This window comes from Enhydra lutris, unplaced genomic scaffold (genome assembly GCF_002288905.1).
Source record: "Enhydra lutris kenyoni isolate GAN:26980312 unplaced genomic scaffold, ASM228890v2 scaffoldscaffold20, whole genome shotgun sequence".
In the NCBI taxonomy this organism is placed as follows: domain Eukaryota; kingdom Metazoa; phylum Chordata; class Mammalia; order Carnivora; family Mustelidae; genus Enhydra; species Enhydra lutris.
The window spans coordinates 25,132,944-25,149,363 of NW_019154104.1; the positions used below are offsets into that span (position 1 = coordinate 25,132,944).

Consider the following 16,420-nt stretch of genomic DNA (forward strand, 5'->3'; position numbering starts at 1 on the left):
CCCTAATGCCCATGAGCCTTTGACTCCTGTCACTTGCTGTCCCCTGTGCTCTTGTCACACCCAGCGGAGCGGGAGTGGGCAAGAGAGCAGCTCCGTCTGGATACGCTGACCTCCAGGCCCCACCTCCTCTCTGCCTTGGCCGGCCACCCCCAAGCTGAATGAGCGGCCTTCCCTCTGTCCTGTGCTTCCCTCCTGGCCTTGTCCACCCTTGTCACCTTCTCGGCGAGCCAAGGGCTCCTTACACACCAGGCTGCCCCGGGCTGACTTCCTCTCCAGGCCCGGCGCAGGGTGGCTCTGAGAATGAACACTTCCCTAACGGCAGGAAGAAATCAACACAGAGTATGGCCAGCAGAGGAATGTTTTCAAGGAGAGCCAAGAAGAGCCAAAGAGGGGACTTCCTTCTCATGAGCGCCCGCTAAGTTCCTGGAACGGGACACGCGGCATCTTATCTTCCCAACGGAGCGCAGCCCGCCCATTCTGCAGACGTCCAGGCTGATGCTGGGAGGTCACGTAACTCTAGAAGGGCCTTCTAGACAAGATTTAAACGGCCAGTGCCTGACTCCAAAATCCCGGCTGCAATCCGGAGGCGGGCAGAGTAGAAGCTGGATGTTTTCTGGCCTGTCCGCCCCGTGGCATCTGGTAGGGCAGTTATGGAAGCGCCAGGCTATGGCTCACAAGCCGCCAGAGACACACCCGTCCAGCAAGCTTGTATTCCAATAAAACTCAAATGTGGACGCTGGGATATGAATTTTGTATTATTTTCACATGTCCTGAAAGATTCTGTTTTTTGTCTTCCTCCCTTTAAGCGGGTAAAAGCCATTTTCAACTCGCAGGCCGTACAAAATCAGGAGATGGGGCGGACTGGGCCCACAGGCCCTCGTTTGCTGGCCTCAGCTCCTCCTTGGCCAGGGAGCACGCAGTGTCCAGGAGGGCCCTGACCTTCTCCGAAACAAAGTCAGAAGTTCCCAAATGGCAAGTGTGGACAGACCCGTGGATTCAAAAAACTTCCCCGCCCTTTGAGAAAGTCCTCACCAAACCTGGGAATAGGAATAGCAATTCATTTAGACCTTTGCTACAACCAGGACAGGGAGGAGGAGCTATCCCCATTTTGGAGATGGGGAAACCAAGGCACGGGACCAAGGCCCTCAGTGAAGAGCCGGGAGCCTCCCAGTAACGAACCGAGGCTTGGTGCACCACCAGCAGTGCCCAATGGGCGCCCGAATTCCAAATGTGGACCAAGAGACCATGACCCGCTCCACACCTCCCCTGCTGGCTCCCTCTTCCCGCGGGATTGTGTGCCTCCGTCAAAACCCTCCAAGAGCTACCCCGTCCGCAGGAAAGCCTCACTTCTGAAACTGGGTCAGGAATAACAAACAGAGAATCAATGCAGGTTGATGCTGACGGTGACAAGTGTCCCCCCCCCCTTCCCCCGAACGTGCTGGCCGGCTGCCCTGCGGGTGAGCAATGAGGTGCTGGCCAACGCTCGGGGAAGGCAGAGTCAATAAAAGTCTCCGTGATACTGAGCAGGTGCTCAGAGCCCAGCGCGGTCGAGAAGGGCAGGCGTCCAGACTTGCTCTGTGCCAGGCAGAATGGTCACAGGGCACAATTCAGCCACGGCCGGGCAGGCACCGTTGCTGGATGACAGGGGTGACAAATGGGGGCCTCCCTAGCCTTCCCGCATCAGACCAAACAATTAAACCATCTGTGGCGGGCGGAGCTGTCAAGAATGTCAAAACCCAACCAATTAACAAGGGCAGCGTGGACTGATGTCTGTAGGTCTGTGCCAACGGCTCTGATTCACGGCCCAGATGCCAGACGGACACGCCCCCTTCGAGAGCCGCCTGGGGAAGCCGGGGGAGGAGGACGCTGCTGGGTGCCTGGCCCTTTCACAAAACATAATGGGTGGTTTAAAAAAAACACCTCGTAGTAAACTAGCAGGACCCCGCTGGCAACCAGCCTGCTCTCTTCTTGACTCCCGAGGGCTGGGGTTGGCAGTGCGCCACACTGCTCACCTCAGGGCTTGGCCAGTGAATGGAGTCCCGGGGTCTCCCTCCAGGGTGGCCGCAAAGGCCACAGCCCAGAGTGGCCCCCACAGGGCCTCTGTCCTCCTGTCCTCCTCAATACCGGCGGCTTTGCTAGTGAACGCATCGGAAGTCAAACACGGGTTTTCAGAGAGTGAAAGCAACCGGCGGCTGACTAGCTTGAGAAAAGTCGAAATGGCCTCTTCACTGGGGAAAGGCAGGTGTTAACGCAATAATGTCTGCTACAGCTGGAGCTGTGACCCCCGATTCACGGGTTGCAGCCGAATCCTGGAACATGTTGGTATTTGGGGGCGGGGCCGTTGAGATTAGGGTCACTTGAGGCCATGAGGATGGGGCCTCCAGGATGGGATGGGTGCCCTTAGAAGAAGGGACAGCAGAGAGCTTACTGTCCCCCTCTCTGCCATGAGAGCAAGAAGGCAGCCATCGACAGGCCAAGGAAAGGCCCCTTACCAGGAGCCAAACCTGCCAGTGCCTTGATGCTGGACTTCACAGCCTATAAAACTGTGAGAAATACATCTGTGCCGTGGTGTTGTGTGACGGCAGCCCGAGCGGACGAGGATGATGCTGCGGAGGCCCACCCTGAGCACAGGCCTGGAGCCCTGGGCATTCTGACCTGGCCTCGTCCTGTCCCTGGGTTAGGGGCGTTTCAGTGGCCCGCCTTGGGACGGCTTTCTTATCTGCCTTGGGAGATCCTTTCATGCAAGGAGAAGCCTTTTTCCAACATCCACGGCAGGTGCACAGGAGGCATCTGGACCACAATGGATCCTCAGGGGCCCCCGGACATGGAGTGTTGCCCGCCTTGCTTAGCACAGAGTTCCGGAATGTTCCTGTGGTCTAGGACTGCAAGGCTGGGGTGTGCCCTGGGGGTTGGTGTCTGTGTGGCGGGGGCTCTGTCTCATTTCACTAATGAGGACCTTGGGCTTGGAAGTTAAATCTCTAAGGACAGCACCAAAGTTGGATTTGCTCACTAAATTCTGAGTCTTGGGGTGCCTGAGTGGCTCAGTCATTAAGCATCTGCCTTCAGCTCAGGTCAGGACCCGGGGTCCTGGGATCAAGTTGCACATCAGGCTCTCTGCTCAGTGGGGAGCCTGCTTCTCCCTCTCCTACTCCCCCTGCTTGTGTTCCCTCTCTCGTTGTGTCTCTCTATGGCAAATAAATAAATAAAATCTTTAAAAAAAAAAATACTCAGTGTTCGGGAGGTCAGGCCCCCTCTGGAATCTGGAAGAAGCTACGGCTCCTGCCCCAGGCAAATGCACTCACGCAAGTCTGCAGAGAACTTCGGACGGCTCGCGGAGCCCACCCTGGCCCTCCCCAGCCAGCACCTCTGGTCCGCTGCGGCCCGCTCTGGGGGAGACAGGCAGCTGCTCCCGCCCATGGCCACGGGCTGACAGGGCTCCCTGTGAGTGGGAACAGAGCTCCCAAGGCTCTGGTGGCCGGGAAGCGAAAACCCAGCGTCCACGAGCTTCAGCCAGCAGCCGGAAGCCAAGCTGAATTCACTTCTCCACGCAGGACCAGGTCACCCTGCCAACATGGGAGCCCCCAAGCTTCTGCTCGAAAGACCGTGATAGCTGCTCCCTGCCTCCCAGACACCGCGGGAAGCACGGTGCTCCCTCCTCAGGGGCTCCGGATCTCCCACTCGCTGTTGCCTGCCACTTTCTCCGAGTGACCCTGAAGGGTGCAGGGCAAGGACCCGAGGCACCGCTGGGAGTAGAGCCTAGCTGGAGCGCCACCTAGAACCTTCTGGGTCTTTCTAGAGGGACAGTGGGGACTGCCACTTGGGTGTTTTTTTTTTTAAGTCTGCACAACAGGCCTAGGCAAACCTGCTCTATCTACAACAGAGAAGGCTGGAAGGACCCGGGGAGGCCAAAGACATGAAGAGACTTAGAAAAGACAGACATCCCCAAGAAGAATCGTGCTTTCTATGATCTTTCGGATCCAGTGATGGGGAGGGCCCCCGGAGTGACCATGAGGATCTCTGAGGTGATCATTTCCACACGTGGACTGGTGCTCACCCGGGGTCCCTGGCACACCCCCTCCACACACACGCACACATGCATACACACACAAAACACACACCCCCACGCCTAACGACGTTCCATTTCCTGTCCTCTGTCTGCTGCGGAGGCTGTCTGCTGATTGACAGCAGCACCTGTTTCCTGTAAAGTCACAACGAGGAGGCCCCGGGGGCTGGTGCCTTCTCTGCCGGGGCCCCAGGGGCAGACCTGGAGAGTCACTGCCCTTGCTGCTCGGGGACCTGGGGAGGGCCAACTGGCCTCACATATGAGAACCAGGCTCCCTGCCTGCCTGGCCCGCCCGTCCATTCTGTCCCCGGCACAGCTGCCCCACCACCTCCTGTCCCTTCCCTCAGGGGCCTTGGGAATTGTGTGCCTCCAGGCTGAAGGGCAGGGCTCTCGTTCACTCTGTAAACAGCTCCTGGCACCCGCTGTGTCCCAGGCTGCATTGTGGTAGTGGTCGTGGTAGCTATTTACTCCCACTGCTATTGCAAGCAGAGCAGAGGTGTCCTTCCTGCTGGGAGGCCGCCTGCCTGTTTGCAAAGGGCTCACTTGTAACTCCTTCAGTTCTCAGCCCCGCTGCTTGTAGGGTGAGCTGCCCCGAGCCACGCAGCTGGGAAGCAGCAGAGCCTGGAGGGAACCCAGGTCCCTTCCCAAGTATTCGGGGCCGGGAGTCCTGTTCTTGCTACGGTTTTCCAGAATTCCTGTCCGTTATAGGACTGCTGTCCTTAAATTGTGATCAGAAAGAACCCAGCAATATGGCAGCTTGAGGTTAGTGCAAAGGCTGGAAGAGGAAGTAGGACTTTGGGCCCAGAGGAGGTGGAGGCAAATGCCAAATGTCAGAACCCTTAAGGGTGAACCAGAAAAATCTCCCCATACGCAAAATACAAGAAAGAAGTCTGGGTTTCCTCTTGGGCTCTGGGATAAAAATAAAACCAAACAAATAGAAAACAAACAAACAAAAAACAATCACCTTTCAGAGTATGGAGCCAGGAGCCTCTCGCATAATTTTGGCTTGGGGTTCAAGTTTGGAAACAGGAACTCCCCAGTGAACACACTGACATGAACAGAGGAATCACGCAGGTGAATTCCCGGGGGAGCCGAGCTCACAGCTCAAAACTATGAAGTCCCCAAGGAAATGATCTGCCCTCTCAGGAGACCCAACGGACAGCAGCGTCAGGCTCTGGAACCTCAGCTACCTGAACAGTGTGATGGCGACTGCAAACTGTATGTACTGAGAACGCTGACAGATAGAGCCCGGATCCGGAAGGAGGGCAACATTTACACAATGACAGAAAGAACAGTGGAGATCATAAAACAAAATTACAATTTCTTTTAAAAATACTAATTGAAATTGGTAATTCAATGGACTGGTTAAAAATCAAGAATAAAATAAATAAAATAAATAAATAAATAAATAAAATAAATAAAAATCAAGAATATATGGGCCCATTGGACCCTGCTCGGCGGGGTGTCTGCTTGACATTCTCTTTCTCTCCCTCTGCCCCAAGAGCATGCTTGCATGCTCTCAATCAATCAATCAATCAATCAAATCTGTACTAAAAAGAGGGCAAGGATATAACGATGTGTGGGGATGGGGACAAAGAATGGGCAGAAGGATTGAGAGGGAAGGTCGGGAGAGCAGAGGAGGGAGGGCTGGAGGGTGGCAGAAGGGAGGGGGGATGGGGGAAAGGAGAGAAGGTGGGCAGAGGGCAGCATCACTGGCGGTCAGTCCGTGCACAGGGGCGTGGGGGGCAGGAGAGCCAACAGCAGATCAGGTAGTTTAGTGAGGGAAAAGACAGACAGGGAGTGGGTAGGAGCAGGGGCAGGTCGCTGCAGGGCGGGGGCCAGCGGATGAGTGGGTGTTGGGGGGCTGCACCGCAGACAGTGAGTACATGAGGGGACGTCCAGGATGGGGGGGGGCGGACGTGCAGGGAGCGGAGCGAGTGCTTAGCTGTGTGGGTAAAGGGCAGGGGTGAATGACGCAGGGGTGAAGCTGGAGCCCGCCACACCTCACACACCTGGGCTTTGGCCTTCACCGCACCGTACTCGGCCTTCATCCTCTTCTGGGCATCTTCGTCCACGCTGGGGTCCCCGATCCTGCTGAACAGGGAGCCCGCCTCCTCCAGCAGCCGGTCCAGGAGCACGGCCTGGTTGCCCACGTTGTGCAGCAGCACCTGGGCATGGCTCAGCTGCCACTGCTTCTCCTTCAGGCCCACCTGCAGCTCCGCGGGGGCCTCCAGCGCCACCGTCATCTTCTGGAACCAGCGGTAGAACTCATCGCGAGCCAGCAGGTACTCACTCCAGTGGAGCCACACCCACTCGATGCGGCTGCGGACAGAGCGGTGTGAGGCTGTGAACTGCCATATCCAATACCGTCCAGAGTGGAGGAGTATCTGGGGGCTTGTCCCCGGCTCCGGGGAGGCAGCGCACTGGGGGCCTGCATGTGGGTTCAGAGGGGCCACGAACTGGCTGCCTCTCCCTGACTCCTCACCCGCCTCAGTTTCCCCATCTGTAACATGGATATGGTCTCATCTATCCAGCATCTATCCAACATCGAACTACTTTGGAATTCTAAGTGAAGGGGCTTGCAAAGCCGACAGCACCGGGCCAAGTCACCCCAGCCACTCACGTCTGGTTTCATAAAGATGGAGGGGACGCTGTTAGCTCCCATGTACCGGGGGCCTACCGTGCCTTGCCCTTGACCTTTGTTACCCTTTTCCCTCTTCTCAACCACCTTCAAGGATCACTTGATTATACCCTTATCCAGGGGAGGAGCCTGGTGCTCAGAGAGGTCAAGTAACTTTCCCAAGACCACACAGCAAGTCACCAGCAGAACAAGGGGCAATCTCAGGTCTGTCTAATCCCTCATCCCTCATTGGCTCCCAGGTCTAGGCGGACAATCTAGGCTAAATTGCTATCAAGTTAATTTTCACTCTGCCACTCTGCTGAAGGACGAACACTCTGCAAGTCTGCTAAGAACTAACTGTTGGCGAAACACGACCGGCTCTGCTGTCTATTATCATCATTAAGCTTGATTATAATTAGAAAGAGGTAGGCAGCGCTGGCCAAAATCCCCAGAGAACGCCCTGTTCCCAGCAATCCCAGGACTGGAGAAATGTCCCCTGGGCAGAGGACCCCAGGACAGTGCAGTAGTGGACAAGGAGGGTCCCCAGCAGGGTCCCCAGCCACCCTACCTGTGACAGTGAATCATGTAGGTGACCGTCTCCTCCCACTGGGCTTTGATGTCCTTCAGCTGGGCCAGGATTGGGGGCTTCTGGTCCTCATGGCAGCACGCCAGGAGGGTCTCAGCCGCCCGCAGCACAAGATCCACCTTCACACGCCCCTCCGGCTCCAACTGGCACAGTTTCTGTCATGGACACAAAAGCCAGTTTCCAGGGGTGAGACAAAGAAAGTACAAGTGGACAGAACCTTGGCAAGACACTGGCATGATGTCAAGAGCCAGGCCTTGGAGGTCAGCGGGGCTGGGTTCTCACCATAGCCCCTGCCTCCTTCTCCTGTGACTGTGGGCAGCCAGCTAGTGGCCCTGAGGTCGGAAGCAGGGAGCCACGGAGCTGACTGTGCCCCCGCAGAGCTGTCGGATGGCGTAACTTCCTTCTCTTTCCCACTTGGCCATTTCCAGCTGTGTGAGCTCAGACAAGCTGCATTAGCGCCCGGGAACCCAGGACTTGGTTTTCTCATTTGTAAAACGGGGTCATTTATAGTAACTAGCTCCCCAATTTTTTTTTCATTGTTGTTTTTTAGTATAAAATGAGAAAACGCAAGGTCCATGTCATGGTGTGTGGGGCCGTGAGAATCTGTCTCTCAGGTCTACTGGCAGGGGTGGGCTTGACCCAGGGCCTCTCAGCTGCTACCTCCAGGGACCAAGCAGAAACATCAAGGCAAGCTCCTCTGATGGGTGACTGGTCCGGGAGGCCCCGTGGCCTGACCAGGCTCCCTTAGAACCACACCACAGTCCCAGACACTCCCTGATCCCCTGGATTGGGGGTCAGACCTCCATCAGACTGACCTTGCCCCTCCCAGACTGATGGGGCTCCCAACTCATTTTCTCTCATAAATGTTTCCCTATCAAACATACTGAGATTTAAAAAAAAAAATTTTATTTAAATTCAATTTAATTACCATATAATGTATTATTATTAGTTTCAGAAGTAGAGTTTAGTGATTTGTCGGTTGCAAAGAACACCCAGGGCTCATTCCATCACGTGCCTTCCTTAATGCCCATCACCCGGTTACCCAGCCCCCACCCCCCGCAGCAACCCTCAGTTTGTTTCCTATGATTAAGAGTCTCTCATGGTTTGTCTCCCTCTCTGATTTCATCTTATTTTATTTTTCCTTCCCTTCCCCTATGTTCACCTGTTTTGTTTCTTAAATTCCACATATGAGTGAAATCATGTGGTATTTGTCTTTCTGTGACTTATTTTGCTTAGCCTAATATCCTCTAGTTCCATCCATAATGTTGCAAATGGCAAGGTTTCATTTCCTTTGATGGCTGCATAGTATTCCATTGAATATATATACCACATCTTCTTTATCCATCCATCTCTCCATGGACATCTGGGCTCTTTCCATAGTTTGGCTATTGTGGACATTGCTGCTATAAACACTGGGGGGCACGTGCCCCTTTGGATCATTATGTTTTTATCTTTTGGATAAATACCTAGTAGTGCAATTGCTGGGTCGTAGGGTAGCTCTGTTTTTGACTTTTTGAGGAACCTCCACACTGTTTTCCAGAGTGGCTGCACCAGCTTGCATTCCCACCAACAGTGTAGGAAGGTTCCCCTTTCTCCACATCCTTGCCAGCATCTGTCGTTTCCTGACTTGTTAATTTTGGCCATTCTAACTGGTGTGAGGTGGTATCTCACTGTGGTTTTGATCTGTATTTCCCTGATACTGTGATGTTGAGCACATGGTTTTTTTCATGTGTCTGTTGGCCATTTGCATGTCTTCTTTGGAGAATTGTCTGGGCAAGTCTGCTGGCCATTTCTGGACTGGATTTTTTTTTTTTTTGAATGTTGAGTTTGATAAGTTCTTTTTAGATTTTGGATATTAGCCCTTTTTCTGATAAGACATTTGCAAATATCTTCTGCTATTCTGTAGGCTGCCTTCTAGTCTTGCTGACTATTTCCTTTGCTGTGCAGAAGGTTTTTATCTTGATGAAGTCCCAATAGTTCAGTTTTGCCTTTGTTTCTCTTGCCTTTGGAGACGTGTCTAGCAAGAAGTTACTGTGGCTGAGGTCGAAGAGGTTGCTGCCTGTGTTCTTCTCTTGAATTTTGATGGATTCCTGTCTCACATTGAGGTCCTTCATCCATTTTGAGTCTATTTTTGTGGGTGGTGTAAGGAAATGGTCTAGTTTCATTCTTTTGCATGTTGCTGTCCAATTTTCCCAACCATTTGTTGAAGACACTGTCTTTTTTCCATTGGACATTCTTCCCTGCTTTGTTGAAGATTAGTTGACCACAGACTTTAGGGTCCATTTCTGGGCTCTCTATTCTGTTCCACTGATCTTTGTGTCTGTTTTTGTGCCAGTGCCATACTGTCTTGATGATTACAACTTTGTGATAGAGCTTGAAGTCCAGAACTGTGATGCCACCAACTTTGGTTTCTTTTTCAACATCACTTTCACTCTTTGGGGTCTTTCTGACTCCATACACATTGTAGGATTGTCTGTTCCAGCTCTGTGAAAAATGTCAATAGTATTTTGGTAGGGATTGCATTGTACATGTAGATTGCTTTGGGTAGCACAGACATGTTAACGTTTGTTCTTCCAGTCCATGAGCATGGAATGTTTTTCTACTTCTTTGTGTCTCCCTCCATTTCTTTCATGAGTGTTCTATAGTTTTCAGAGTATAGACCCTTTACCTCTTTGTTTAGGTTTATTCCTAGGTATCTTATTATTTTTTTTAATCTTATGGTTTTTGATGTAGTTGTAAATGGGGTCGATTCCCTGATTTCTGTTTCTTCTGCTTCATTGTTAGTATATAGAAATGCAGCTGACTTGTGTGCACCGATTTTATATCCCGTGACTTTGCTGAATTCCTGTAGCAGTTCTAGCAATTTTTTGCTGGAGGCTTTCAGGTTTTCTACATAGAGAATCATGTGGGCTGCTAAGACAGACAGAGTGATTTCTTCTTTGCCAATTTGGGCGCCTTTTGTTTCTTTCTGCTCTCTGATGCTGAGGCCAGGACTCCCAGTATTAAACCATCTTGAGCTTTTATCTCACCTTGGCCTTGGCCTCTTGGAGGACCCAGACTAACACACCATGTGTAGCAATTAGCATGCCTTTGATTAACAGCAGGTTGTCTCCTTATTGACTGGCATTATTTACTTCTTTGGCCACTAAAGTGTGGCCTCTGTAATAAAAGTACAACTGGATTCCAATTCCAAAGCCACTCCCTCCTACCCGTGTGACTTTCATCACAGTACTTAAGACTCTCCAGGCCTGTAAAATGCGAGCCTGACGCCATTCAGGGTCATGGTCACACTCCCTGATGCAGGGAGAGCCCTGGGCACACCGTCACCTGGCCATGCTCCACTGTCAGCTACCAACTGTCCACTGTTAGCACTGACTTTTCCCACCTTTGATCCCTGTGCGGTGACAGCACATTTGCTTACCGCTCAAGCTTAGTTGTCCCACCTGTCTCCCTGGTGACTGGCTGCCAGCCTTCTCGGCATGAAGTCCCAGGGCCTGGCTTTCTGGGACCCTTCTCTGTGGTGGGCACTGGGACCAGGTGAGGGAAGCCAGATGCCACTTCGCTGATGGCTGTGTGCCCCCAGGCAGGTCAACAGATCATTCTGGGCCTCCCTTTCACACCCTGAGATAGTGATAACAATCCCCACTTCGTCTACCTCATAGGGTTATGCCATTAATCTAAACAAATATAGTTACTTAAAACATTGCTGGGTTAGTATACTTTGTAAAAGGTTGAGATATGATGTAGGGCCTTTTCCAACACGTGCAAATGGGCAGTGGTGTCAGCCCTTGTCACCTCCTAGGAGAATGGTTACCAATTACGGTGATGACGATGATAGGGGCCTGTCGTCCTCCCTGTATTTTCAAAGAGTGACATTAAACAAGCTCCTTTCTCAGGCTCTCTGTGGTCTGTGAGCATCGGGGTGGGTGGTACAGGCAGAGTGGAGAGCAGGGAGCTACCCCAAGAGGGGAAAAGAGGTTTTGTTTGCTTTGGGGCCTGGCCAAGCAGGGGGATACAGCAGGACCCCAAAGAACCCTACAGAGTTGCTGGGTCCCTCTCAGTATCAGGCTGTGATGTGGAAGACAAAGACACCCTAGTAGTTAGCGTGGACTAAAGATCTGGGGGCCCCTGCGGAATGTTCAGGGCTGAGGGAGATTACCCACCCCCTGCACAGACCATGTCATTCCACTCAGGAGCAGGGGTCCCGCAGTAAGGCTCAGGATCAATTTCTTGTCATCTCAGAGATCTAATTTGATGAAGGACCCGAGATTTCTGACCCCCAGTGTTGAGGAGTAGACGGAATGCCCACACCCTGAGCTCACAAGAGGGGTGCCCCGGTAATGGCAGTTTCATAGGCAAGGGCACTGGAAACCCACAGAAACCTGAAGCCTTGCGGGACAGTTCTCCACAGCAGTGGGAGCGGCCTCCTCATACCTGCCCCCCAAATGAGGCTCCGTCAGAATCTGGCTCTATAAACCCATGGGGCCAGTGGCTGGGGGTAAAACGCTGAGCTCAGTCTCACCCCCAGAGAGAGAGCGCCAGCCAGGCCTGGAAAGTCCCCAGGAAACAACGGCCCCTTTCCCACAACCTACTGTCCTGACGGTGTGACCTCCTGTAGGCCTCTGGCCTTTTGCTCTCCTGCCTCCTCTGCTCGGAGAGGTGCAGGCTGGATGGAGGAGACACGGCAGCCCTCTCAAACCTCTGCCCTTTGCAGAGGAGGGAGTCTGAGGTTTCCCTACCAAACAGGGGAGAGCCGGCCAGGCCCAAAGGCAGACAGAACGCCAGCCCCTCCCGGCCCAAAGCAGAAACATCTGTCCCCCAACCAAAATATCCACCAGTCGGGTAGTTGCCATCGGCCTGAGGCCGGGAGGCTGGGCCTAAGCTTTTAAGAAGCCGGTTCCACCTTCCTTCACTGCTGTCAGGACAACGCTCTCTGGCTGGTGGGAAGCTCGTTTACAGCGATCAAAGGCAAGATCCAGGAGTGCTTGGCAGGAGGCGCTGGCCCGCTGGGAAGGGGCACTCGACCTGCAGCCACAGAATGATCCTGCTTAAGGAGCCAGTGAGAGTCACAGTCTGGTGGGGTTTGGATGGCACAAAAACCTCAGGGGCGAGGAGAACAACCAGATCAGGAAAGCTGGAGGAACAGGGTCAGTCTGGGCTTTCACCAGTGCAGCTAGGATGAGACAGGAACCGTGCTGTGTACTACGCTTAGTGCTGTGCTGGGCACTATGTGCAGTACTGTGTTGGGTACTGACTTGGACACTGTGCTGAGTATTATGCCAGGCACTAACTATAGTGGGTAATATACTGGGCACTGTGCTGGGTAGTATGCTCAGTACTATACTGGGTACTAAGTTGGGCAGTATGGTGGGTACTGTGCTCAGTACTGTGTTGAGTACTATGCTGGGTACTATGTGTAGTACTGTGCTGGGTATTATGCTGGGCATATGCTAGGCACCGTGTTGAGGACTATGCTTGGTATTGAGTTGAGCACTGTGCTGGGTATTATGCTGGGTGCTATGCTGGGTATGATACTAGGTACTATATTGGGTACTATTCTCAGTACTCTGCTAGGTACTGTGTTGGGTCCTGGGGTCCAGGATGAACCAATACGGCCCAGTGCTTGCAGGGTGTGGTAGGGTCTGCAGCCAAGAGCACAGAGGACTGTAAATGAGCCACAGACACAACAAGGTAATGACCAGAGTTCCAAGGAGGGACATGGGTAAACCCGAGGAGGCTTTGTGAGGAGGTGGCACGGGCGCCAGCTCTTAGTGACATGCAAGCTTCTGCGACGGGGGCTTGAGCAGAGGTAGAGGAGCACGAGGTGTTCAGGCACAGTGTGTCCGGCATTTGGAAGCCAAGTCCTAGGGAACGAAACCTGTTTCTGACCACAGCCGGTGGTCTGGAAGCCAGCCAGGAAGCAGCCCAGCAGAGGCATGGTCCCGGAGCAGGGCCATGGAGGCTGGGAACCAGAGGGCAAAGAGACGAGATGCCGGCACCCAGGGGACCAGCTCCCGGAGGCTCGGGCACGGGCAGGGAGGGTTGGCACGCACCCATTCCTGCATCGAAACCACGAGAAACTACCTCACCCACCGGGCCAGCTCTGCCAGGGGGTCTGCACTTGGCCAAGGACCCCAGTAAGCCATTTGCCTCCCTGCTCCCTCCACCCCACCTCCACCCCAACAATCTTAAGCTCCAGGTGTTCCAGAAACTCTCCCGAGGCACCACGGCCATGCGGGGATTCGAACCCCAGCCTGCCAGAGCCCCAGTTTCCAGAGTGACACTCTCCAGTCTCCCTTTCCAGAAGGCTTCCACCACCCTGGGGGTCCTTGAGCTGCACGACGGGGAGAGGACCCTCCCTGCGCTTCGCAGAGGGCATGCGACTCACTCCTGGCCACAGAGCTATGAGGTGTCACAGCTGGACTGGAACTTACACCCTGGCCACTCCAGCAAATGATTACCAGGAACACACATCACTGAGCTGGGGGTGGCGGGGGGACCCACAAGGGAGACCCCGAGACCCCAGAGAGAGGTCCCAGGGACTGGGTAGGTGGAAAAGTCCCTAGCAGCTCCCTTCACCAGATGGCAGGAGAGAAATGTTTTCTTTTTTATTGCGAAATTGGTTTTGAAATGTCAGAGCCCAGAATGGAGCATGCCTGAGCCATGGGAGAGCTGGTGGTAGAGCACCCAGGACACGACCCCTCCCCCTAGGCTCCAGGGGTGGGCACAGGCTCTTCCTCAGGACCACCCCCGCCTCGGCTTACCATCCCCGCCTCACACCACCAGAGGGTGATGACCTGCCGGTATACGGGTGCCAGGTCCAAAGGGATGGGTAGTACCCTGAGACAGCGGGTACATACAGGGCTGTAGTGTTCCAGGACTGAGAGCATCAGGAGCTGGGCTGTGGGTGGAGAGGCGGGGGGGGGGGGGCGGTGCTTCATTTCACAAGCACACCCACACCCACAATCAGTAAAGGGTGTTCCAAGTAGAGGCAAGAGCACAGGCCAGAGGCCTGCTGAGCGGACATCTAGGCTGTGTGCCAACAGGAGAGGACATGTGCTTGCTCAGGTGAGGGCTGGAGCAGCTGAGGCTGGAAAGCAGGGTTGAGTAGGGAAGAGCAGACTTGGACATCAGGTGAAGTCTGGGTTTTCTTTGGTGGGCAACAGGGAGCCATGGAAGGTTTCAGAGGAGGAGAATCACATCGTAACATCAGGACACCCTGTGTGGCGTGGATTCTGGGACACCTGTCCCCCTTTAGGTCGTGAGCCCTGGGGTAAGGTGGACCTCGCCTGCCTCCACTGCCCCAGGCCCCTGCATGGGGACGGCCAGCGACGCTCAGGACTCATGCCCGGGTTCAAGCCCTGACGAGATCAGTTTCTGGAGTTTTGGCTCCTCACTGTGTCCAGGAATCACAGGTTGCTATTGAAAAGTAGGCACGGTAAAACAGCATTCACAGGGCTTTTGTAAAATAAACATGAAAGCGGAGAGTGCTGCCCGGAGGAACTGACAGGTGGTGAATGAATGTCGCGCCCCTGCTCTGGTGATCTGGGAGGACGGTCATTGGTACGTGCCTCCTGGTGGCAATAACAATGCTGCTGATGGGGAAGGCCAAGTCTGACACAGGAAGGGGCTTCGGGATGCCAGCTCCCCTCCAGTGGGAGTCCTTCAATCCCAGACCCTCCGAATTTCCAAACCACCATCCCCCCTGTTGCGGAAGAGACATCCAAGCCCCCCGGCTTGGTGCTCCAGGCTGTCCCCGACTGACCCCTAACCACCTCTCTGGCCCCATCCCCTGCTTCTGCCTGACACCCGGTGCTGTCCCAACACCAGCCCCGTTAGGGCTCCGAGTGTGTGCTTCGGGCTCTGCCCACCTCCAGGCCCTTCTTACTTGTTCCCTCTGCCTGGAGCCCCCTCCTCCCCACCCTCGCCCCTGCAGTCCCCCACCCGACTACCTCCTCTGTACTGGAGCTTCAACAGTAAAGTCACTTGTCCCCAGAGAATGCTCTTGATCTCCCAGACTGGGAGACACAACCTCCCTGGGGTTCTCCAAGAACCCCGGGTTCTCCCCTCATTTCACTGTCCAATCGGGAAGCATTTGATCATAGGACTTAAAAGTGTCCCTGCCTTCCTGCCCTGACGGTCACTTGGTGGGGGGCTTTAACCAGCCCCGTCAAGCACTTGTTCCTGGTTGTCCTAGGAGGACACGTGGCCCAGGATGGCGAGTGCTCATGCTGCCCCGGCAAGCAGGCGACACCCCCCACTGGGAGAGGTGGGGGGGGGGCCCTCCACGCCTACCTTGCAGGAACAGGGCTGTGTTTAATCAGGTGTGTGGCAAGGGACTGTGTCGGGAGCAACCTGAGGGCAGCGGACAGGAACGAGTCGGTCACCTGGGAGTCCCAAGACCATGGTCTGAGGCCTGCCGTAGGGGAAGCTTGTGAAAAAACATGACTCAAAAGGGCAGGTCTCTGGTCCACCAGAGTCAGGCCACTGAAGGCATGAGAAGCGCCATTCTGAGATAATTAGCACCATCCCTTTCTAGAAGGGAAGTAAATGGAGGCCCAACAGGGTCAAACGACTGGTCGGTGCTCACACAACCAGCAAGAAGGCGAGCTGGGATTTGAACCCAAGATGTCCAGACTCCATAGCCTGGTGTCACTCAAATCCAGTGAGCTGTTCTATGAGAAGAATGTTGCAGAAACCAGAACGCTCTGCTTTCTGCCCTGCCGGGCACAGTTTTATTGTGAATAGCATCTCTGGTCATCAGAGGAGCACATGACGCTGTAGGGAGGCAGAAAGCTCATCTGACAAGGACTCAGAAGATCCGAATTCCAGGAGGGAATGTCCCACCCAGAGACTGTTCCAATGTGGACGAGTCGCATGACCTAGGCCTCAGTTTCCCCATATGTAACTGAGGCTCCTCCTTCACAATGTTGTGTTGAGCCTTAAATATCAGCCCTACAAAGTGATATGAATTTCTTCATTTTGACCGTCCATTTCTAAAAAGAGCATTAGATATTTTCAGAAAGATGCAACAAATCAGTAAGACTACATGAAAAAAAGAAAGCAACCCAGGACACTGGGTGTGGGGTCAGCTCGACTTCTAGCCCGGTTGGGAGATCGGTTTGTGTCGGAGAAAGTAAGCCTCCCTTAA

At 54.0% G+C, this 16,420-nt stretch overlaps 1 protein-coding gene across 1 annotated transcript in view; it reads right to left on the minus strand.

The window, feature by feature from the left end:
* Positions 1–16,420, minus strand: part of LOC111148481 (spectrin repeat containing nuclear envelope family member 3) — an 83,792-nt gene that overhangs the window by 33,346 nt on the left and 34,026 nt on the right. Inside the window, exons 3-4 of the mRNA XM_022505053.1 lie at positions 7,252–7,424; positions 6,076–6,385 (exon numbers count right to left, since the gene is read on the minus strand). Coding sequence (XP_022360761.1) covers positions 6,076–6,385; positions 7,252–7,424 — 483 coding nt within the window. The remainder of the gene's footprint in view (positions 1–6,075; positions 6,386–7,251; positions 7,425–16,420) is intronic.